The sequence below is a fragment of the Arachis hypogaea genome, chromosome 7 (assembly GCF_003086295.3).
Source record: "Arachis hypogaea cultivar Tifrunner chromosome 7, arahy.Tifrunner.gnm2.J5K5, whole genome shotgun sequence".
NCBI classification, from domain to species: domain Eukaryota; kingdom Viridiplantae; phylum Streptophyta; class Magnoliopsida; order Fabales; family Fabaceae; genus Arachis; species Arachis hypogaea.
In genome coordinates, this window is record NC_092042.1 from 81442868 (window position 1) to 81467538 (window position 24671).

At 36.2% G+C, this 24671-nt stretch overlaps 4 protein-coding genes across 4 annotated transcripts; 2 read left to right on the forward strand and 2 right to left on the reverse strand.

Moving 5' to 3' along the window:
- The first annotated feature begins 3877 nt into the window (after positions 1-3877).
- Positions 3878-5605, forward strand: LOC112703790 (uncharacterized). The gene has a single exon (XM_025755389.3). It carries the CDS (start codon positions 4615-4617, stop codon positions 5215-5217), a length of 603 nt encoding a protein of 200 aa, XP_025611174.1. The 5' UTR covers positions 3878-4614; the 3' UTR covers positions 5218-5605.
- A 173-nt stretch (positions 5606-5778) lies between these two features.
- On the reverse strand, positions 5779-8164 carry LOC112703788 (protein NUCLEAR FUSION DEFECTIVE 4-like). Its single transcript, XM_025755387.3, has 2 exons — positions 6682-8164; positions 5779-6410 (listed from the first exon to the last, which is right to left on the reverse strand). The coding sequence occupies exons 1-2, from the start codon at positions 7851-7853 to the stop codon at positions 5945-5947; spliced, it is 1638 nt and encodes a 545-aa protein (XP_025611172.3). The 5' UTR covers positions 7854-8164; the 3' UTR covers positions 5779-5944.
- Positions 8165-8213: 49 nt separating this feature from the next.
- LOC112703789 (uncharacterized) lies at positions 8214-9147 on the reverse strand. The gene has a single exon (XM_025755388.2). The coding sequence runs from the start codon at positions 9145-9147 to the stop codon at positions 8527-8529; it is 621 nt and encodes a 206-aa protein (XP_025611173.1). The 3' UTR covers positions 8214-8526.
- Positions 9148-20717: 11570 nt separating this feature from the next.
- On the forward strand, positions 20718-24243 carry LOC112703791 (3-isopropylmalate dehydrogenase, chloroplastic). The gene is made up of 10 exons (XM_025755390.2): positions 20718-21240; positions 21335-21576; positions 21655-21730; positions 21833-21921; positions 22428-22514; positions 22857-22973; positions 23094-23201; positions 23349-23402; positions 23489-23641; positions 23773-24243. Exons 1-10 carry the CDS (start codon positions 21021-21023, stop codon positions 23848-23850), a joined length of 1224 nt encoding a protein of 407 aa, XP_025611175.1. The 5' UTR covers positions 20718-21020; the 3' UTR covers positions 23851-24243.
- The last annotated feature ends 428 nt before the right edge of the window (positions 24244-24671 follow it).

Below are 24671 nucleotides of genomic sequence, written 5' to 3' on the forward strand. Positions count from 1 at the left end.
TATATAAATGTTTTGGTTTTGTGAATTGCAATATAATTGACCAAGGAAATCAAACTCGACCCTTAATAACACCTGTAAATGTTTCTACTATAACAGTATCACATTGGAAATAGATTGTAGTCTGAGTTGCGATACTCTTTAACAAAATCATTGCATCATTATTACGTCTTAAAAACATGATGTCCATTTCCATTCGTTGTATATTCACTGATCTGTCACATGCCCATGTCCTCCTAGTCTGACTAATTGTTTGTTCTTAACCTCTTAAGCGATTCTAAAGTGTAGAATGGATCCATCGTTGGTGTAACCCTTCAGAAGTTGATCTTAACCTCTTGGTTTTAGCCCTTTAGGATCCTCAATAACGGATCCATGGAGGTGTGTTGAGTTCAAATGCTATCCTGTATCTTCCTTTTTCGAGGCTTCAGCAGCTTAGCCCAACTCCGTTTGATGTGAATAAATTGTAGAAAAGTGATGCATTACACGGACTAAATCCTCATAGTGGTCCCCTAGATTCAGTCCGTGCACCGATTTAGCCCCTGAGATTCCAATTGCACTATTTATGTCCTCCAGATTGCAATCTGGGCAACATAAAGCAAGGCCTGAGTCACGCTGGAATTTCACCGAAGGACCATTATGTTACTCGGATCGCAATCTGGAGGACATAAATAGTGCAATTGGAATCTCAGGGGCTAAATCGGTGCACGGACTGAATCTGGGAGACCACTATGGAGATTTAGTCGCATTACACGTTTATGCTATTATTATCTGTAAGTTAGTATCCAAGGTATTTGTTAAAAAAATGGAGTTGACAACTTGAGTTAACTTCAAACTGCCATAAAAAGCAGGGAGAAGACTTTCTGCTTAGTGAGTTAATATTTTAATATAGAAATATAGATATATTATAGTGGACAGCTTATGAACGGTATTCGAAAATCGAGAACACATCTAGTTTCTCTTTCTAATGCAGTAACATGGCGTTTGTCCCACTAAATCTCATGCAAGTTTAATAATCCCATAATTTCACAGATCATTTTATTTCTCTGTTTGGTGGAAACAGAAGCACTCTTAATGGTGGATTCTCATACTCACATGATCCATATTTAAGAGCCACATGATAAATGCTCTTGCTGAGATCTTTCAAATTATTAAGTAAATATGAAGTAGTAGTAATGTAGTAATAATTTACACCTTTGCAACTTGCATGGGCATTCAGTTCATAATATATAAAGTGCCAACCTGCTGGATTTTTTATTAAAGCAATATCGGATATGATTTTGAAAGTCAATTATTATGTCGACACCCACAAAGTCACAAACACACCTTTACCAAAACCATTGCTAATTTCTTTCATGATATTTTGTCAAAACAAAGTATAAGACAATTACTAAGAGATGAACATTTGAGAATGTTCATTTTAGAGATTCTTTTATTCCTGTCTAACTAGATTCTCATTTCCACAGCATGAAAGCCACCAAGAGTGTTCAGTATTTATGTTAGGTTGATGCCAAAGATGTTTTTAATTGATTTGGTACTCGGAACCAAGCAGATAAATCAAACAATCCATTATTTTCATAGGTAGTAGCAAGCGACAAATAAGGAACATGGAGTCTTGTGTCTAATTTATTTTGGTTACATACTTGATTAGTAGTTCATGCATCATTTTTTTCCCTCATTTGTTTGCATCAAAACCTCCAAATCCGACTCCAATAATTGGCATATATGTGGTTCATCCCAAAACTAGGCCGAAGGATAGTGATGGTCTCATATGGGATACCAATGCAAGTTGGTACAGATGGATGAGGGTCTGTGTCCCTTAATCATTTCTCCCAGGTTTGATACTCACTGGAGAATGGGAATGGAGCTTGCTTGCTTAGGAGGGTCGCCCACTTTGTGTGCCTCTGCAGTACCCGAGGGATTAGTCATTGGGCTTAAATATCTAAACAAACTCTGTCCTCTTATTATAAAGTAATTTGCAAAATAAGAGTGTAAATTAAGGAATTAATTAGCATGTGAATTTAGTATACTCTTACTCTACCTAGAAGGCTAGAACTCAACTATGCCCCAACTCAATGTAACACACATGGGAATAGTTATTTGTTATTTGTGCACGTGAAGTTGTATAGATCCAAACTCCTATTGATAGTAGCACACTAGCATGTTCCTAATTAAAAGCAAAATTGGGACATGAAAACAACAATAGTGGAGACAATAATGGACAGTGTTTAAGCTCTAACGATTTGGCGAAAAAAGTGACTTGTCATTCAACTACCACAAGTTATAGATTACGTTTTTGTTCTTATTACTTTCAGCTTCAATTTTATCTTGGAGAAAGCAGCATCAAATCATATGCAACTTAATCAATAATACTGTATGATTTTGCAAAAAGCAAATTAATTAAACAAGAAAATGAGCATCACGGCACTTTGGAACCGACATTAATATATCAGAAATTTATAAAGTAAAAGGTTAATCTCATTGGTTTTGTAACTTTCACGAAATGCGTGTTCTACTATTTTAATTTAAGAATAATTAACTCTTCGGTCACTTTACTAACTTTTTCACTTTAGATGATCCTTAATTCATATCCCAACTAACTTTTTCACTTTAGATGATCCTTAATTCATATCCCAGGATAGTTTGCGATTTGGGTGCCTATAAACCTATATCATTCTCATTTTAAAAGGCTTAATCATTCCTCATTGATGATGATGAGAGGGTAAAAATCCTCATTATTACAAATTTAAATCTCTGAAATCACAGTAATTCAAACTTATGACCTAGCTAGCTAGCTAGACAATATATTGTGTATTAGTGCAAACTGAAAAGTTCGATTATCATGAGTAATTTCGACAGCAAAACAATGAAGATAGATCTCATGTCGGTCGACGTAAGACGTGTTGGCTAAGGTATCGACCCAAGCAACTTAGTACAAATGGTAATACAGGATAGTCGAATAGAGGGACAAAAATGAGACACAATTAACATGTGTGTAAATAAATTAGACCTCAATGGATAAGTTTAGTTTGAACTTAGAGAATATTACTTGACTCTCAAGTTGTGGTAAGAAAACGTGGGTAGTTGTTCTTAAGGAGCAAGTAAGAACAAGAACTTGGATAAATAGGAGAATCAGGAGATTATAAAATGACATATTGAAAAATCATAGAATGCAAGTGCATGTGAATATTAGGAATTAATTCATTCTTTTTATTTCTTTTAATTATTTCTTTTTCGATTTAGTTCTTCGATTCAATTTAATTTTTTGTTCAATTATTTTGTTTAAGCAATTTCTTTTTCTTCTTCTAGATTGTCTTGGTTGCACTTTAATTATATTTGATTTTATTTTTAATCTTTGTTCTGTTGAATATCTGTTTGTACAATTTTATTATCATTAATACAAGAATTTCAATACTTATTCACTATATGTAAAGTTTATATCGACATTAAAATTGATAAGTCCCACATCCAGCTCACTTCTTAAGAGGAGTCGCATTTATTCTTCGAATTGAAATTATTGATTCAAAGCTTGATCTGCACTTGTGTCGAGATTGAACAAAAATGAAGTGAAATATGAAGGTGGAGAATGAAAAAGGAAAGGAAAATAGACATAGATAAGGTGCTCATTCAACAGTACAAATAAAATTCAATCTAATTGTATAGTTAAGTGAGTCGTGACTTTCTCATTTAATTTTTCATCCTGTTTTCGGGTGTATCGAGAAAAAGCAGACTCCAATAGTGATATATACATATACTAATCAAGGTAATAAATTGATTATAGTTAGTGGTTCCTTGATAGTTCCAGAAAGAAAAAAAAAATTCTTTTTGCCCCCAACTTGACTTGTTTAAAGGTTGTCTAGCTATGTCACAAGTCCTAAGTTTTCTTCTCTCTGACTTGTTCAATTAATATCTTCACAAGTGGAAAAGTCGAAGTTGTAAGTTGAGGAAGTTGTGGATATGAACTGGTGCGTTATTCACTTTTGGAAAGTGCATCACAACCCATAAATGGAATAGCTAGTGTAATACTTTTGAGAAATTCAACAAGTAAAGGAAGATCAACCGAACCATATCTAGCTAGTTCAGACTATTCACAACCTTTGGTAGCAGAGAAGAATATTTAGAATGCCTTGCTTACCGTTCAATTAACCTATGTCTCAATCAAAGTATCAATGTTCCACAAATAACATATTATGTTTTTCCACTAATCACACACTATATGCTACTAATTACATACACCAAAAGTGTAATAGGGTGTGGATAACACTACTCTCTTCCCTCTTAGCCTTGATTGCCGGTAATTAAATTGCATTAGAAAATAGAAATTGGACTATTGTGTGAGTAAACACAAGAACATGGGTTAGACATGCCCCACATGCCCATGCCACTGCTAAGTTCTAAGTTCTAACTTTAAAATATAGTCACACTCAAGATTCATCCAATACCCAATTTCTCTAAAAACTAAAAGCATATATAGCACAACCCCCACAAAGTGTAAGCCACTCCTCAAACTTGCTAAGTTTTTTTCTTTTATAGTTTTTGTTTTTTGCTGCTAAATCCTTATATACAAACTTACAAAGAGATATCATAATAATACAAAATCAGAGTGTGAAGTGAGCAGGTATGGATTGGTTCTCATGGCTCTCAAAGACTAGCCTTGAGCCATCTCTAGTGTATGAGTATGGCCTTGCCTTTGCTCAGAATGAGCTTGAAGAAGAAGACATAATATACTTGAACCATGAGTTCCTCCAAAGCATGGGCATCTCCATAGCCAAGCACAGGCTAGAAATCCTCAAGATTGCAAGAAAGGACAAAGGGAAGAGTAGTCCTCATCCAGTGGCAAGGCTCATGTTGGCTATCAAGAGGACAAAGAAGAGCTTCGCCAATTCCATTAGAACGTTGGTTCGACGCCAAGAATCTTCCTCTGCAATTGTGTTGGTGCCATCACCAAGGCCTAGCAGTGGTGGTTTAGGGACAAGATGGAAGAGTGCTTTGATGAGGAGGAAGATGATGCCTCCTAAGAAGCAAGAGAGACTGTTCCTCACAAATGGAAGTCCTACCGTGCTTCCTGCTCTTGAAGGGTATTCTAGTCCTGTGGTCTACCATTTCCAGAAGGAGGAAAAGATGGACCTTGGAGATGTTGATAATGATGATGATGGTTACTGGTCTGCTGCTGTTGAAGAGATCAAATGGGATACCATGTTCCAAGATCTAAAGCCAAACTGAGTAACATTTTTGCATTTTTTTCCTCTTAATTTTTCCCCTGGGATTTTACTCAATCCATCACTGGAAATTATAAGTCTGAGAGGGGTATTCTGGGTTTTTCTACCAGAGAGATTTGTAGCATAAGGTTGGTTTCCTACTTTCCTTTCCTTTCAGCAGTTCCATTCTTAATCTTAGTTACCCAGATCAGATGGTAAGTTTTAGCTCATGTCTGTTTCAGTATTGAGATTGTGTGCTTGTTTTCATAAATGTAAGTTACATGTCAGCTCAAAAAGTAGCTAGGGTCAGAGTGTGCCTGGTCTGAGTTTATGAACTGTACTGTACTATTAATAATCCTTACTGTCACACTCACAGTACATAATTAACAGAGTATATTTTGATGTTTATTGTATTATTTGGCATTTCTGTCTCTGAATTCCTGAGCTACTCTCCTTAATGGTAAATTATTCATATGTTACTTCGTTTAATTTGAAGAAATTATGGAAATACATCATCTTATCAGTAGCTGCAGATTTCAGAGGATTCTTATACTCGAACCTAAATCATCTAATTTTGACAAAAAGATTCTTGGGGAAAGGGAAGCTAATTTGATACGTATAAAGCAGAATACATGAAACTCATATCCAAAAATAAGGACCCTAATGCTCAAATTCTTGCCAAAGTAACACAAAAAAAGGATGATTGGGGTAGCAACATGATGTAGTAGTTGCTGTATGCTTATTGTGCAGCCTCAGTGACTTGAAGTGTGAGAGAGACGAAATGAACCCTCAGCATAGAGCATTTTATAGACCGGGCGAATTCTGAGAGTCAAAATGATACTCAAGATGGTACCAAGTCCAACAACACCAGCAAGAATAAGAAAAGTGAGCCTGAAGCAATTTGCACCATAGCATGTTGAGCTTCCTTGCTTAGCAGCTTCTGCATCATACACAGTGCCAGCAAGCAAAGCAGAGAAAATAATGGCACCAATTGGATTCCCTAGCATCATGAAGTTACTTGTAATACCAAAGTTCTTGAGACCAAAGAGCTCAGACACAGTTGGAACCATTATAGAGTACTGAACCCCGTAACATACCCCAAGCAAGGCCGTTGCAGCATAGAGAGTGCCGTCAAGAGCTGAAGCATAGAGGCAAAATGCTATGATCATTATTATTTGTGTGCATGTCATCCAAATTGTTCGAGGCAGAGCTATGGACCTGTCAAATGTTACAACAATTTGAAGCTGTTGCTGTGCTAAAAATTTAACAAATGGTATACAATACTGCACAAAGAGGAGTGTTAGGAGGCGAGCAACTTTTGTGGTTTATAACCATCATTTGGCTATTAATAATGTTTTTAATGGTGTGAGATTACATCCAACAGTGGAACATTACTCACTTTTCTTTTGATGGTTAAGTGCTGGTCACAAAACACAAAAGTTGCTGGCTCCCTAGACTTTTCCACTGCGCAAAAATCTGCTAGTCTTACCTAACAAAGTGTTCAGAAACAGCACCGGCACCAAGACGACCCAGAAAGTTGCAAAAGCTGAAGAGTGAGAGCAATATGGTTGTGTCATTGGCTCCCAAAGCAACTCCAATCTGAGCGAGATTGTTGAGAACCGTTACTCCTGAACCAACCCCAAAAAAGTAAACAAACCAGAGAAGCCAGAAATCAGCCTTGACTATGGCTTCTCTGAACTTGAAGTCTTCTCCCCTCTTGGGCCTCCTTTTGTTACCCGTCACAGCTCCCTCACCCTCTGCAAGAAGTGTCTCAATATCCGAAGCATCCTCGTCAACAAGACTGGCAGCCGAGGAAGATGGTGCCAGCAAGGGATCGGTTTGATTTGAGGTAACAAGATGAAGAGGATGGGAAGGGAATAGTGTCATCTTGAGAGGGATTACAAGGGGAGTCATGAGAAGCAGAAGCATTATAGCAGCTAGGACGTAAGAGAGAGCACCAGTGATAGAAAAGATGTCACAGAGTATTGTGGTTGTAACAAGATAGGTGGCAAGTAAAACACTGGCGGCTTGGACAAAGAGGAAATGGACATGGACAGAAGAGTCTTCACCAGAAGGAGGAGTGCAGGGGCGAATGAAGTACATGATGATCAAGCATGCAATGGGAACTCCAAGTGCCAGAAAGAGCACAAGATTTGATGCAGAGTGTTTGAGCAACAAGGTGTATATGAGAGTGTAGACTGCGGCGCTGATCCCGACATAGCCCTTGAGGATGCCGGAGATGGTGCCTCGGGAGAGAGGGAAGTTCCTCATGTTGGTAACAAGAACAGCAGTTCCGAACCATGCATTGCTGTTGGTGGCAACACAGAGAGCAAGGCATAGGGGGACATAGGGGAAGGTAGAGAGAGTTCTGGTGAGAGCAAGGAAGAGAGCGCCATAGCCCAAGAAACAGAGGAGAGCACCAATGAGGAGGAGGGACCAAGGAGGGAGGAAGTTGCATGCAATGCCAGGGAGGATGCCCACATTCTCGCCGACATCATTGGCCACACCCAGGATGGTGAGCTGCTGCTGGTTGAGGGACAAGACGGATTTGAGGGCGGAGGAGTAGAGCGGGAAGTTGTAGCCATTTCCCGCAGCTATTTGGACCCAAACAGCGGCGCCAAGACCCACCCAGGGTGGTCTGCTCCCCTCTTTCACAACCATTTTTCTTACTCCTCGTTACTGCTTTCTTTCAACCAATCTCAATCTCAGTCTTGATAAGAATTTCAGTTTACCAAACAGTCCAAACCTAACCTTCTTGGTTTTTAGATAAATCTTTTGCAAAGCCCCAGTGCCATTCACAACTTGGTAGCAATGGCCTATAGGACAAGGATTCTGGATGTCCAAAAACACCTACTATTTTCATACACTTTCTTTTACCCTTGGAGTATATCTAATCTATCTAATCAAATTGACCTACTACAATGCTAGATTCCCAATAATCCACTCTTGTGGTTGTACGTTCAGCGTTACCTTCTACAAATAAAACAAATAATCTATTCAACGAAATTGAAAGAGAAAAACTAGAAACATGAACGTCTTCCTTCTTATTTCTTTTCAAAGAGAAATACTATTCACAAATTCAACATCACAATCACAGGACAAAAAAATATATTCACAGAGACTACTCAACTTAACTTTACAACTAATTCTTTCCTAATTTTCCACTAGGAGTACCAAAAAAATAAAGGTTCCCAGTCTTCCAAGAGCGTAACAATATGCCTCAGATTCAGAACACACACAATAGAACTTTTTTTTTTTCTTTTTAATGCATCCTCCTTTTGCAAAAAAATTAAAAGGATGATTTGATCAACAAAGAAACAAAAAGAAGAGAATGTCAGTAATGTTCTGCCTTGGACATGACGGAGAGGCGGCTCGGCCTTGGCTGAAAGGCTTCACGGCGGCGATGGCTGTGGGAGGAGGGTCTGATCAGAGCACACAGAGCTCTCTTCACCAGCTCGCCCTCCACTCCTCCGATTCTCACCAGCGAGTTCTGCATCGCCAATCTTCGAAGATTTAGGGTGTTACCACTCGAAGAAGAAGCACAATGAAGCAACGCCGTTTGCTGCTGCTGCTGTTCGGCGAGGCGTTTGTGGTAGGAGCAGCGGAAGGAGCCAGGGTGCGTCGTAGGGGAACACATGCACGTCCTCCTCTGGTGATTCGACGTCGAAGATGATATCGCGTCGTGTTTCCTCTGATTCTTGTTTATCGCCGTGGAGCGTTGCCCGGGGGAACCTGGTGGTTGCTCCGAGGAGAATCTCACGGATGCTGGACACGGCGGCGAAGAGGTGGAAGAACAACGCCGATGGTGGCCAAAGGAGGAGGAGAAGCGCGTGGGGACGATGGGGGAGACTCCGGGAGCGAAATTGGCGGAGGTGTATGAAGCGAAGGGGTAGGAAAATGAGCGCGAGGAGGACGGCGTTTGGTTTCTGGAGGAAGGTGAAGCGACAGCGGCCATTGTTGAATTGATTCGAATTGAATGTGGCTGAAACGGTGTAAAGAAAGAAAGTAAAGAAAGAAAGAGAGTGTGTGCGATTTTTCATGAGCATTTAGCAGTGAGAATTGAGAAGAGAGAAAGATAGCTGTTAGGATTTATAACTTATAAGTTTGTTAAGTTCGTTATCTTTTGGGAGCGTCGTATACGGGAATCAGTTGCGGAGAGAACCTTAATTCAGCTTTTATACACAATGAATTACGTTTTTTACGGCATGGTATACTGTTCAATATATACTTTTATTATTTTTCAATTTATAAAATAAAAAGGTATACATATACTTATACGGAAAAAGGACAAATAAATTTTTGATTTTTTAATTAGAATATAAATTTATTTTTTGGATTGAAAAATATAAAATTATCTTTTACCTTATAAAATGTGTAATATTTAAATTTTTTCGTGTAATTGTTTAATCAAAATATAACAGAGTAAACTGATACTTACGTATTTTATTGTTAAAAAATTTAAGGATGGATAGCTCCCTAAACTTCAAAATCATATCGTTTTTGTGATAAGTCTTTGATTTTTATCTTCATTTTCCCTCCTATCTGAAGCATTCTCTTTACCATTAAGGTTTTGTTTCTAGATAAACTAAGAAGTTAAAAGCACAACGGCGGCACCTCTATTTCGAGAAACCCTAGATTGGAATCTCCATCCACTGCCACCAACAAGATAGGGAGGTCGTCATCGTCTCATCAACGGTGCTGTTAGTCGGAAAGTTACGAAAGAAGATGTTGAAAAAGAAGAAGAGAGTGGTAGAGACTGTTAATGGAAAAGTCAAAAACAATAGCGGCTCGACAGAAAACAAAGTGGACGTGTGTTCCGACGATGTCAACAACGGCAGCGCACAAGGGATTTCTTGCTAGCGGTGGTGGCGAATGGTGGTTGCGTGACCAATTATCACATCGGCAGAAAACGAAGCATATATGAAAGAAGCACGTTTAGGTGGTTCTACTTGATTGGTTTGTTTGTGTGTTATTTGTCAACTAAGAATCGCGGCAAGGGGAAGGATCCAATCTGAGTCTTGTTGAATGAATGAATGAATCTTCTTCCATCATCAAATTTTCATTCAATTCCGCACCTTCTGCTTCCTTGTCTCCATCGCCGCCATCATCTACATTCGTTTTTGGATCCTTTTTTTAGCATGTTGTTCTGCCTCTCTTCCTTAAGTTCAACTTTCCTCCTAACTTATTCATTCTCATATATTTTCTTCTGTTAATTTTCACTTATTTGATGTGGGAGAATTTATTAGAATAGATTTTGTAATTATTAATTTGATGGGAAAATCTTTAAGGTTTATTGATTAAGATTGGATGAAAATATTCAACAGTTTTCAATTTTCATGTTGTCTCATGTTGACCTTGCATCATTTGAGTTATTTTATCTACAACTTCAAGGACATGAGAGGATTAAAAGTGCTCTTATTCATATTGGGACTCACAGTCACATGAACGTGTTCTGTTGTATCTGGTAATTTTGGTAGTGGAGTAGGTTCTATTTGATTTAATTTAATTCTTGAGTTTTTTTTGTGAAAATTTACCTTTTTTTATGAAAATTGAAATATAGAAAAAAGATCCCATTGATTTAAGTTTGTTTCTCAATGGAGAATTTGAGATATAAAGATTTATCCTTTTCTTTATTTATGAACAAGCAGCTGCAAAGGCCTTCAGAAATGCTTCACATAAGGGAAAAAATGAAGCTAAGTGAAGAAGACTCATCCTAAAATGACATTGTTTTGAAGTCTAAAAACTTATTCATCCTCAAACTTTTTTACAACGGACCACGTAAGTGTCGTAACAAGCATATAGACGACACATCAGCTCATTCTATTATGTTTTGATTAGACAATTATACGAAAAAATCTAAATGTCACGTATTTTATAAGATAAAAAATAATTTTATATTTTCTAATCCTAAGAGATAAATTTGTTTTCGAATTAAAAAATTAGAAATTTATTTATGGTTTTCTCTATTTATGTTAAGTTATATACGGACAAAATTTTATATATATTCTTCTATTATAAAGAATAGAAAAGTTCCGTAATGCTTATCCTTTTTATCAACATAGTATACTTACAAATAGTGTAAATGTGAGAAGGTGACGTGTGGATAATTGGTGTTAAAACAATAATCACGAATGATATTAGCAGATTAGACGTCTTTTACTTTCTGTCTCCATATTAAAAAAATTGTCTAATTAGTTATTAATGGCACTGCTAGAAAAATTAATTGGTAGACTGCATGAGTTGATGAACTAACTATTTTGTACATTTCAATTTAAATAAATATTGGGTTCCAGAAAATAGTAAAAATGGCTTAAAAAAACCAATGAAAAAATAGTAAATTAATAACTGAAGATGAAAAGAAAAAATTTGTCCATCACTTACCTCTCTACGTATGACAAAATATATAATTTTTTATTTTCCTGTAATTATTTAACTAAATATGAAAAATATTCTACTATGAATATTGCATAAATCTGATTTAGGACCTCATATTAAATTTTTTATTCTCTAATTTAAATATTCAATTATGTATATTTACTTAAGTAATGGCTTCCTAAACTTTCATTAACAAAAATCTTATTAAGAACCACATAAATTGAAGGACAAATTACATAAATAAATAAATAATGAATTAATTTTATTCAATTATAACTTTTTTAAAATAGTTACATTTTAATTTTGTATTTATTTTATACAAATTGTTACATGATGTAAATATTTCAAAATTTAAACATAAATTACTATATTTATAGATATTTATGTAAAAAATTACTATCATTATAAATCACTATAAAGTGTAGAGATTTATATAAAAATTGATTATCGTTATAAATCTTTAAAGGATTTATAAGTTTTTTTGAACATAGCTACTATCATAAATCATTAAAAGGTATAATAATTTACAAGTTTTTTTTTATTTTTTCTCTCTCTACTATCTTGTACTAGCTATCTCTCTAACTAATAATCATTTTATATGTTTTTATTAAAATAAATATACTAAAAAATAGTTTGAGCTAGTTAAATGTAATTAATTAAATTTTGATATAATAAGAATTTAATTGGTATTTAGGAACTATCTTTATTATTTTATTATTCTATTAAATAAAAGAGAATTTCATAATAATATAAATTCAAATCTTTTAAATTTTATATTTCAAATTCATATTTTAATATAAATTCCTTTTTTGATAAGCATATTTCCTATAACATAAAAATGATATATCAATGATAAAATATTTTTTTTAAAAGATTATCTTTAAATATATCTTTTTAAAAGGCTTACATTTATATTCAAATATAAAATAACTTTGACTTATTCAAAAATTAATTTTTTTAAAAAATTCATCCAAAGAAGCTTATATATATTAATAATACAACAAACAACAACAAAGCCTTATCCCACTAAGTGGGGTCGGCTACATGAATCAAACGACGCTATTGTGCTCTGTCATGTATCATGTCTACAGAGAGACCATTTACATGTAGATCTCGTTTGACCACCTCATGGATGGTCTTCTTAGGTCTTCCTCTGCCTTTCGCCCTTTGTCCATCTTCCATCTCATCCACCCTCCTGACTGGATGTTCTATCGGTCTTCTTCTCACATGTCCAAACCACCTGAGACGCGATTCAACCATCTTTTCCACAATTGGTGCTACTCCAACTCTCTCCCTTATATCTTCATTCCTTATTTTATCCAATCGCGTGTGACCACTCATCCATCTCAACATCTTCATCTCTGCCACACTCAGCTTATGTTCGTGCTCTCCTTTAGCCGCCCAACACTCCGTACCATACAGCATAGCCGGTCTTATAGCGGTGCGATAGAATTTACCTTTAAGTTTTAAAGGCACTTTTTTGTCGCATATAAAACCAGATGCACTCCGCCATTTTGACCAACCTGCTTGGATCCTATGATTTACATCATGTTCAATCTCTCCATTATCCTGTATGATGCACCCAAGATACTTAAAACTTTTAACTTTTCGTAAGGTGTTCTCTCCAATTTTCACCTCTATATTGGAGTTTTCCCTTCTCAGACTGAACTTACATTCCATATATTCCGTCTTGCTACGGCTTATGCACAGACCATACACTTTTAGAGCTTCTCTCCATAACTCCAACTTCTTATTTAGGTCTTCCCTTGACTCTCCCATAAGGACGATATCATCGGCAAAAAGCATGCACCATGGCACAGGCTCTTGGATGTGCTCTGTGAGTACTTCCAAGACTAATGTGAAAAGGTATGGACTTAAGGATGATCCCTGGTGTAATCCTATACCAATAGGGAATTCCTCTGTCACACCACCTTGAGTCTTCACACTAGTTGTGGCCCCATCATACATGTCTTTAATTGCCCGAATATATGCGATCCTTACTCTCCTCTTTTCTAAAACCTTCCATAAGACCTCCCTTGGTACCCTATCATACGCTTTTTCCAAATCAATAAACACCATGTGTAGATCCCTTTTATTACTACGATACCTCTCCATCATCCTTCTTAATAGGTATATTGCTTCAGTGGTAGATCTGCCTGGCATAAATCCAAATTGGTTCTCTGTTACTTGTGTCTCTTTTCTCAACCTCCGTTCTATCACCCTTTCCCATAACTTCATAGTATGACTCATAAGCTTAATCCCTCTATAATTTCCGCAACTTTGTATATCCCCCTTATTCTTGTAGATAGGTACCAAGGTGCTCTTTCTCCACTCATCAGGCATCTTCTTTGACCTTAAAATCTCATTAAAAAGCTTGGTTAACCAGTTGATGCCTTTTCCTCCAAGACCCTTCCAAACCTCAATCGGGATATTATCAGGTCCTACTGCCCTGCCATTTTTTATCTGCTTTAGAGCCTCTTTTACCTCGAAGTCTCGAATCCTTCGATAGTAGTCAAAGTTTTGATCTTCTTCCCTTGTGCATAATCGACCAAGGCTCGGAAGAGTCTTCTGTCCCTCATTAAATAACTCGTAGAAGTAGCTCTTCCACCTTTCATTAATCTTCTCCTCTTGAGCCAACACCTCTCCATCCTTATCCTTTATGCACTTAACCTGATCCAAATCTCTCGTTCTTCTTTCCCGGCTCTTTGCAATTCTATATATACCTTTTTCTCCTTCTTTCGTGTCCAAAGACTGGTAGAGACTCTCATATGCTCTTGTTCTTGCTTCACTTACAGCCACTTTTGTCTCTTTCTTAGCCGCCTTATATTTTTCCCAGTTATCTGCATTGCGGCATAAAGACCACTCTTTAAAGCATTCTCTTTTTATCTTTATCTTTTCTTGTATACTCGCATTCCACCACCAGGACTCCTTGTCTCTTGGTCCTATTCCTTTAGATTCACCAAAACTTTCTTTTGCTGTTCTTCTAATAACTTCTGCCATCTCCCTCCACATCTCTTCCGCGCTTCCATTCCCATCCCACCTTGCCTCTTCTCCTACCCGTCTTAGGAAGCTTCTTTGTTCCTCACCTTTCATCCGCCACCACCTCGTCCTTGGGTTCTTCGTATGATGTCTTTTCCTCAACTTTTGCTCAACGCGAAAATCCATGACGAGCACCCTATGTTGTGTTGTCAAACTCTCTCCCGGGATAATTTTACAGTTAATGCAAAATTTCCGGTCGACTCTCCTCAACAAGAAGAAGTCGATTTGAGAGCTTCTCATGCCACTCTTATAGGTTATAAGATGTTCGTCTCTCTTTTTAAAACATGTATTTGCGATGAGAAGATCAAAAGTTGAGGAAAAGTCCAAAATAGTTTTACCCTCGGCATTGATCACCCCGAAACCATGGCCTCCGTGAATACTCCCATATCCAGTCACTTCTCTCCCAACATGGCCATTTAAATCTCCTCCTAAGAAAATCTTATCTCCCAAAGATATGCCTTGAACTAAACTCTCTAGATCCTCCCAAAACCTTATCTTGTGTTGTTCGTCCGAACCCACTTGCGGTGCATAGGCGCTAATCACATGAAAAGCACCTCCCTCCACCACAATTTGATAGAGATGATCCGATCTCCCACCCTCTTGACATCAACTACGTCCTTCTTCCACTGCTTATCCACAATTATTCCAACTCCATTCCTATTCTTCACCTTTCCTGTATACCAAAGTTTGAAACCAGAAGAATCCAACTCCCTAGCCTTTGCACCAACCCATTTCGTTTCTTGTAGGCACATAATGTTAATCTTCCTCCTTGTCATGGTATCCACCACCTCCATGGACTTTCCTGTTAGAGTGCCTATGTTCCATGTCCCAAATCTCAACCTTTTGTCGCTTCGACCTTTACCTTTTCCTTTGTGAACTAGCTTATTTACCCTCGTCCGTTCACGAAAACGCGAGAACCCTTGCTCATTTAACACTACATCCGGGCACCGATGCAGCGGCTCTTGCTTTGACACCGTACTCGAGTCATACGGCGCGTTACTTCCGGGTAACGACCTAGCTTTAGCGCAATAATGTCTTTGATTCATGTCATGGGGGGTTCGGCTATATTTTTACGTTGGTTGCCGAAGACCTAACACAACCCTCCTCCTTTATCCGGGCTTGGGACCGGCTATGTACCGCAAGTGTAACATAGGCGGAGTTCTTATATATATTAATAATAATACTCTATATTATAATTGATAAAAATATTAATAATATTCATTCTCCCTTAAAATATAAATTTAAACATATATCTCATACATACATATACAGATACATATATTTTAAAATGAAAAATGCTAAAAAGTAGCAAAATTTATTGTTTTTATTCAACAAATAACAACAATATTTAAAAATATGTTGTTAAATTACTAAATTAAAAATATTAAATTTATAACTAAAAGTACTAGCCAAAAATAATAAATTTTACATAATCTTAACTTTTTTTTCTTTTAAGAAATATCAAACTCAATACAAATAGATGAAATGCTATATTTTCTTTTAAAAGAATTGAATCCTGAAAACCTATATAAAGAGATTAAGAGTTGAATTCCTAAATAAATACATTTTCTCTCCACTAAACACAAATATATCTCATACATACATATACAGATACATATTTTTTAAAATGAAAAATACTAAAAAAATAGCAAAATTTATTGTTTTTATTCAACAAATAACAACAATATTTAAAAATATGAGTTAAAAATATGTTGTTAAATTACTAAATTAAAAATATTAAATTTATAACTAAAAATACTAGCCAAAAATAATAAATTTACATAATTTTAACTTTTTTTTTTCTTTTAAGAAATATCAAACTCAATACAAATAGATGAAATGCTATATTTTTTTTTTAAAAGAATTCAATCCCGAAAGCCTATATAAAGAGATTAAGAGTTGAATTCCCAAATAAATACATTTTTTCTTCGCTAAACACAAATCATCCCAGGAAAGAAAATCATTTTCTCTTCTAAAAAATATTTTTGTTAAAACTGCTGTGTTCTGCGTTCATGGTTACATCAATTGTTGATTAGAAGAAGAAGGAAATTGTAAAAGGTGAGAGAGACAGTTTGAGAGAGAAGATTGGGGGACAAAACTGCCTTCAGTATTTTTCATTTACTTTTCTTAATTATTACAAATACTGCTGTCACATATATATACATACATGTAAATGAGAATAACTAATTTTACTAACCTGACTTAGACAAACTAATCTCTACAATTAACAAGCTAACTATCCAACTAATATTCCCCCTTAAGTTGATTGTTATGCATACTGTCATAATATCAACTTAGGTTAAAAAAAAACTACAATTTAACTATGACACTATCTAACTAACTAATATTCCTCCTCAAGTTGGAGAAATGGAGAATTTCATATCACTAACTTGCAATAAGGGAAGATGTCAATCATCAAGTAACAAAATCAGTGGTACCATTCCCCCTCAATCGAGGAACATATAAATCGAACAGGCCTAGCTTGCTAAAACAGTTCTAAAAAGGACCAGGTGCTAAGGCTTTGGTGAAGATATCCGCTGTTTGATTTTTGCTTGAGATAGGTAGCAACTTAACTAACCCAAGCACAGCTCTTTCTCGCACCACATGACAATCTACCTCAATGTGCTTAGTCCTTTCATGAAACACAGAATTCGCAGCAATATAAAGGACAGACTGGTAATCACAATAAAAGGGAATAGACTGAGTAATAGGAATATTAAGATCGTGCAGAAGATAGGACAACCATTAAACCTCACACACACCAGCTGCCATGGCTCTATACTCGGCTTCTGAGGATGACCTTGCTACAGTAAGTTGCTTTTCACTCTTCCAAGAAACCAAAGCATCATTTAAAAAGAAGCAATACCCAGAAATTGACCTCTTGGTATCTGGACAAGATGCCCAATCAGCATTAGTGAAGCCTTTCAGACAGAGGTCAGAAGAGGTAGGGAATAGAAGGCTAGTAGCAGGGGCATTCTTGAGGTATTTCAACACACCAATCGTTGCTTGATAGTGGGCTATTGTTGGGGCAGTCCAAACACTGACTTAACTTGCCAACTGCATAACAAATGTCCGGCCTTGTCGTGGTCAAATACACCAATCTCCCAACCAATCTGCGATATGCTGAAATGTCGTCATACAGAGGTGCAGCTGATCTGGATAATTTTAATGTATACTCCATGAAAGTACTAACTGGTTTGGCATCACTCAAGTCATAGTCCGTCAACAAACCAGTGACATATTTTCTTTGATAAACAGAGATACCTTTGTTGCTCCTAGCTATTTTCAATCCTAAGAAATATTTGAGATCACCTATGTCCTTGATGCTGAATGCTTTGTCTAGAGCCATCTTTGTTTTTCTTATTTCATCTTGGTCATCCTCTGTCAGTATTAAATCATTCACATAAACCAAAACAGTAGTGAACGACTTGTCAGATTGTTTAGTGAAGAGAGAGTAATCATTGATGGATTGCTTGTACCCCAAACTAACTAACATTGAAGTCAATTTCACGTTCCATTGCCTGTTGGCATGTTTTAAGCCATAGAGAGACTTTCTAAGTTTGCAGACTAGGTCTGGTCTTGGTAGATGAAGGCCTTTAGGGGGTCTCATATAAATCTCCTCATCCAGATCGCCATATAAAAATGCTATATTGACATTGAGTTGTTGCAAATACCAATTCTTAGTTGCTGAAATTGTCAAGACAGTCCGAAGGGTTGTCATCTTCGCAATGGGACTATATGTATAAAAAAAATCAAAACCAAGAATTTGGGTATAACCCTTTGCAATCAACCGGGCCTTGTGACGTTCAACAGATCCATCAGGCCTCAATTTCAGTTTAAAAATTCATTTATTACCAATTGCAGACTTGCCATGGGAAAGAGGGGTGAGGTCCCATGTTTGGTTTGACTTTAGAGCATTTAATTCTACATTAATGGCCTCTTCCCAGCATCTTTGAGTTACAACTTCCTCATAAGATGAAGGTTCAGATGCATTTGAAACAGGCAATGACAATGCCTTGCGAGTATATGAGAGTTTATGGTATGATATGCAATGTGAAAGAGGATACAAGGATGATGATGATTGTGCAATAAGAAGTTTAGAGGTTTGCATGCACTGAAAATCAGCTAGGTGGCGTGGTGGTTTATGGATCCTTGAGGACCTTCTGAGTGGAGTTGATGTAGGAGTTTGTGAGAGAGCCCCGTGTGAGTCCTCAGTGGTGTGTGGGTGATCTGATAACATGAATTTTGTGAAATGAGAGGCAATTGTGATGAAATATTGGGTGAATTGTGGTCATTGTGATGTTGTGGTGTGGCATCATAAGCCTTAATGTATAGAAATGGGTCAACGGGTTTAGCACATATTGTGCGAGATACAGGAGGTGCGAGAGGCGCTGCCTCAGTGAAGGGCAGACTTGACTCAAAAAACACAACGTCTCTTGACACAAATAATTGTTTGCTTTATATATCTAAAACAATGTAACATTTGGTCCCTTCCTTATATCCCCAAAAAACACACTTTCTGGCCTGTTTATCAAGTTTCATCCTACCAGTTGCAAGTGTTGAGATATAAGTGAGATAACCAAAAAATTTTAAATGTTTAAAATCTGGTTTGATGTTAAAAATCATTTCAAAAGGTGTTTTGTTTTCTAAGATGAAACTTGGCAATCTATTGATCAAATGGATAGCATGGGTGACGGCAAATTCCCAATAGCAATTAGGGACAGTGGAGTGGAATAGAATGGATCGAGTTACCTACAGTATGTGCTGGTGCTTGCATTCTACTATTCCATTCTATTGTAGAGTTGCCACACATGACCTTTGATGCAATATGCCTTTGACTGCATAAAAGTCATGCATTAAGAACTCCTTGCCATTGTCAGACCAAATGCACTTTATAGTCTTATGAAATTGATTTTTAATGATGGTTACATAGTTTTTAATTGGTCTTTTTGTCTCAGATTTTAATTTCATAAAAAATATTCAAGGGTATCTACTGTAGTCATATACTATAGTGAGAAAATACTTATTCTGCGTCCATGACTGAATCAATTGTAGATTAAAAAAAGAAGGAGATTGTAGAAGGTGAGAAAGACAATTCGAGAGAGAAAGAAGATTGGAGGTAAAACTGTCTTAAGTATTTTTCATTTATTTTTCTTAACTATTACAAATTCTGTTGTCACATATATATACATACATGTAAGTGAGAATAACTAATTTTACTAACCTGACTATGACAAACTAATCTCTATAATGAACCAGCTAACAATTTAACTAACAATTCTTCCTATCTTAATATTTTTCTTCCATCACAACTCACTAAATCTATATAGACAGCAAAGCTTCAGTCATAAAGAGATAGAACAACAAGCTTCACTCTTATTATATATTTTTGGTGAATTCTATGGTGCCTTTTATTGTGATGCTTAAATTATCTAACTTATTTTTATAAATAAAAAATAAAATATATAAAATAAAAGTAAAATATTTAAAATTTATTAAATATTATTTTTTATCTTTTTTAATAAATTAGGTACTATGTCTTAGACATTATAGTATTTAACAAAAAGAAGAAGAACAGCAGTGACAACAGCAGAAAAACAGTCATAGCAACAATTGGAACAACTCATTGGACTTGAACTAAGCTAGAAAGGAAGAGGGAGAGAAGCTCAAAGGAAGGAGAATAAATTTGAAGTTACTTAGGCTGCAACTACATTAAGCAATCACACACAAAACCACTCCAATTCTTGCTTCAAGCAAGATAAAATAACTTGTGAATTTGTGATTAGATAAATGTCACTATTTATGAAAATCTTTAGGAGTTTGAAAGGATTATGTATGACTGTTTTGTGTGACTAAGATTTATATATGATTGATATAAATAAAGTGAGACTATTGTATTTAATGGTATAAATTTATAAATCATAATTTTTTTTACATTAAAAAAATTGCTTAATAATTAGATGATTTAAATATAAAACAAACATCAAAGATATATAAAGTAATATATATTTATGCACAGAGTATTATTGTTGATAAATTAATCCTTTTGTTACATATATATAATAATATTTAATTTATTTTTATACTATAAAGTTAGGGTTTTTTTTAGTGACTATATATTAGGGTTGATATACGTATAAACTACAAAATTAGCCAATACACTATAATTCAATTAGAATAATTTTTTTATATTTATTTATAAATTACGAATTCGAGCCTCACTCTTAAATTTAAAAAAAATAATAATAAATTACAAAATTAAAAACATTACGACACCAAAAAAAATTTAACAAGAATAATTAAAAAAATAATAATAAAAAAAGGTTGGTGCGGAGGCGTCGGCCATTGTCCAATGAGCTGAAGTAAAGACTAAAGAGAGTGGGAGAAGAGTCGAGCTCGAAACCCAGAAAAATAATGGCGCCTTCTCTGCAGTTGTTCCATCCTCCGAAGCCCTTCACGCACTTCAATCGCTTCTCATCCACCTCCTCAAGGCCTGCTTCCGTAAGGTGTTCTGCAGCCGCCGCTCCTCCTTCCAAACGCTCCTACACCATCACCCTCCTCCCCGGCGACGGCATCGGCCCCGAAGTCATTTCCGTCGCAAAAGACGTTCTTGTCCTCGCCGGCTCCTTCGAAGGTATCCTCCCCATTTCCCTTTTCCCAACTTCATCCACTCTTTCACTCTTCAAAATCCCACAATTTTCCCAACTTTCTCCCCCTTATTGCGTCAGGGATCACATACGAGTTCCGAGAGATGCTTCTAGGAGGCGCGGCATTGGACGCCACCGGAGTCCCCATGCCCGACGAGACCCTTTCTGTTTCGAAGCAATCCGATGCTGTTCTTCTTGGTGCCATTGGAGGCTATAAATGGGATAAAAACGAGAAACATCTGAAGCCAGAGACGGGGTTGCTTCAGCTCCGGTCTGGCCTTCAAGTTTTTGCAAATCTCAGACCAGCCACTGTCTTCCCACAGGTACTAATCAGCTCTTGCTGCTTCTTCTCACATGGAAATAATCTGCATGCCTTTTAATTTGTGCTGGTTATCCTCTAGTTGGTGGATGCTTCAACCCTTAAGAAAGAGGTTGCTGAAGGTGTTGATCTCATGGTTGTGAGGGAACTCACTGGCGGTTAGTCCTCCTTCGCTTCCCCACTCATTATACTCAATTTCTAGTTGCTGTCCCCTGATTCTTAGGGTTAAATCTTCTTGTCCGTGCTCTCTGCTTATTCAGGTATATATTTTGGAAAACCCAGGGGCTTTGGGACCAATGAAAATGGCCAGGAGACTGGATTTAACACTGAGATTTACTCTGCTCATGAGGTATCTTACTAATTGGACATGCTTCTCTGCATGAATTATAACTTGCTTGTGATTTGCGAGTGAAATATAAACAAAAGCTATGGTTGCAATAGAATTTGTCAAGGTTGTTGACCTTGGTTTAATACTTAAGTGGAAGAGAATTCATGTGCACTATTTGATTACAGATTTTATTGTTATACAATGATTCAGAATAGTCGATTGAGCCAACACATGTGAAAAATATATCCAATGATTCAGAACATTCACAATTGTTTGATGTGAGATTATGTTGGAGGGGTTTCTTTCATAAAGAAGGATGGAAAAAAGATTGTGTGGAAGGGACATCTAAGTTAATGTGTTGCTTACAGTTTTCACTTTTTTTTTTCTTGGGTTGCTCTGAAGTAGCTTGTAGTTTTCTTATGGTGGGAAGTTCTTCCTTTCTTGTCTCTATAACTATTTTGTACATTCTCAATGGATCTATGATCCTCTAATTAATTAATGATCATGATCATCAATATATATGACAGATTGATCGGATAGCTCGTCTGGCATTTGAGATTGCTCGGAAGCGGCGTGGAAAACTTTGTTCTGTTGACAAAGCCAATGTATTAGAGGTATATGGTGCTGGTTTTAGCCGTAACACTTACTGCGAAATTTTGTGAAGCTTTTGCCATTGCGTGAAATGTCCATGGCTTCTTGTGTCTGGTTTGATATACTGAGTATTTTAAGATGATCTACATTTTCTTACATTGGTAAGCTGCATGCCATAACTTGCTTATACTTGAAATCCGGAAGATTGTATCATTTGTCATCTTTTAACAACCTGTTTATGTTATATGGCCCAGAAACCTTGACAAATAAGTATAAGTCACTTGCCTTGAGTTCTGATGGTATATTTAATATTTCTAAGCCATAAGAGATAGATTTGACAATATAATTATATTTTAAATCTTCAGGCATCAATGCTCTGGAGGAAAATAGTTACAGAACTAGCACTGGAATATCCTGATGTCGAACTCACACACATGTATGTTGATAATGCCGCAATGCAACTGGTTCGCTACCCGAAACAGGTTTGTTTCTGGAACAAGTTAGCATAATCTGTATTTCATTTATTTGTAATGCAATGTTATATTTACAAAAGAAATATGTATAAATGTAAGGGTTATAATATCTCATTCTGAATCTTGCAGTTTGACACAGTTTTAACAAACAACATATTTGGCGATATATTATCGGATGAGGCTTCAATGATTACTGGAAGCATTGGGATGCTCCCTTCTGCCAGCATTGGTGCTTCGGTATATGAAAAGAGTATTCTTAATGAATTAGAATATAGATGATGATGAGCATGTTTCTTGAGTTTATCTTGCAATTCTTTGGACTATTTTTTGAGCAAGTTAACATTTCCACTTCAACTTGAGTTTACTGGATTTTTGTTGGAGCAGGGACCTGGACTTTTTGAACCTATACATGGTTCTGCACCTGATATTGCTGGACAGGTTGGTTTCCGATACACTCATGTTGGTCATTTCCCTTCATGTAACACAGATACTAAGTGGCTACCACGATAATTATTTATATGCAGGACAAGGCAAACCCATTTGCTACTGTTCTTAGTGCTGCTATGCTTTTGAAATATGGCCTTGGAGAAGAAAGGGCTGCTGAAAGAATAGAGAAAGCAGTTCTGGACACTTTGAACAGGGGATTTCGAACTGCGGACATATATTCTGCTGGAACAGTATGCATCTTTGTTTTATTATGTTGAACACTTGACACTATATAATGAAAATGGACATGGAAGCAAATGAAACTTCACTACAGGGAATTTCTCCTTGGTGACTAACTTGATGTTTGGATTGTGTTATGCAGAAGCTGGTTGGATGCAAACAAGTTGGTGAAGAGATACTGAAGTCAGTAGAATCACACATTCCTGCTGCTGCAGTTTGATATATAGACCAGTTCATTTCAGTACCTGCTTTGGCTCGGAGATCTCTATTTTCTGGTGGGTGATAAATGACTATCAAAGCCGAAAGAATTTGTCTATTCCAGAGTTTTGGCTTTCTCCTACATTATGTGTTTTGGTTTCATATCCTACCCATCCTATATGTGCTCTATCTGAAAAGTGGCAATTTTCCTTTTTCTTTACCCATATTGATTAGTCGTTGGAAACTGCTTGTAACGGTGAAATAATTAGCGGTATTTTATTTTCTCTTTTGAAATCCGAGGCTTCATTTACTTGTAACAATTACAAGCCAATATGCGAAAGTTAAAAGTATCTAATTTCTTAAATGATAATTTCATGTTTGGCGGATAGATCCTATGCTGCAAATACCATACATAGTTGATATCTTAAATTACAGCACCTCCGTTGATAATTCTCATCAATGTAAGAGAGTAGCAGTAGTCGATTCGTCTGGAACATCTCTCAGACTCTCACCATTCTTCTCCTAACTTTTATTGTTTTTGATATTAACTAATAGTGAATGAAAGTTCAGTTTTTTTTATTAATTATTTTAACAAGGTTTTCAAATTCAATATGTTCATATTTTTTGAAACAAAATAAAATTTTGGTTTAGGCCCTTTGTAGAATATAAAAGCGATAACATACTCTATTAGGTAATATGTCACAATAAATTTTAAAATGTTATATTTAACGGTATTTGTATAATATTCTAGCGTCTTTGAGATTGTTCTAGATGGTTTTGGAATGTTTTAAAATGTCTTAAAAGGTCTTGAAATATTTTAGAAGATTCTAAAAGACTATGAAA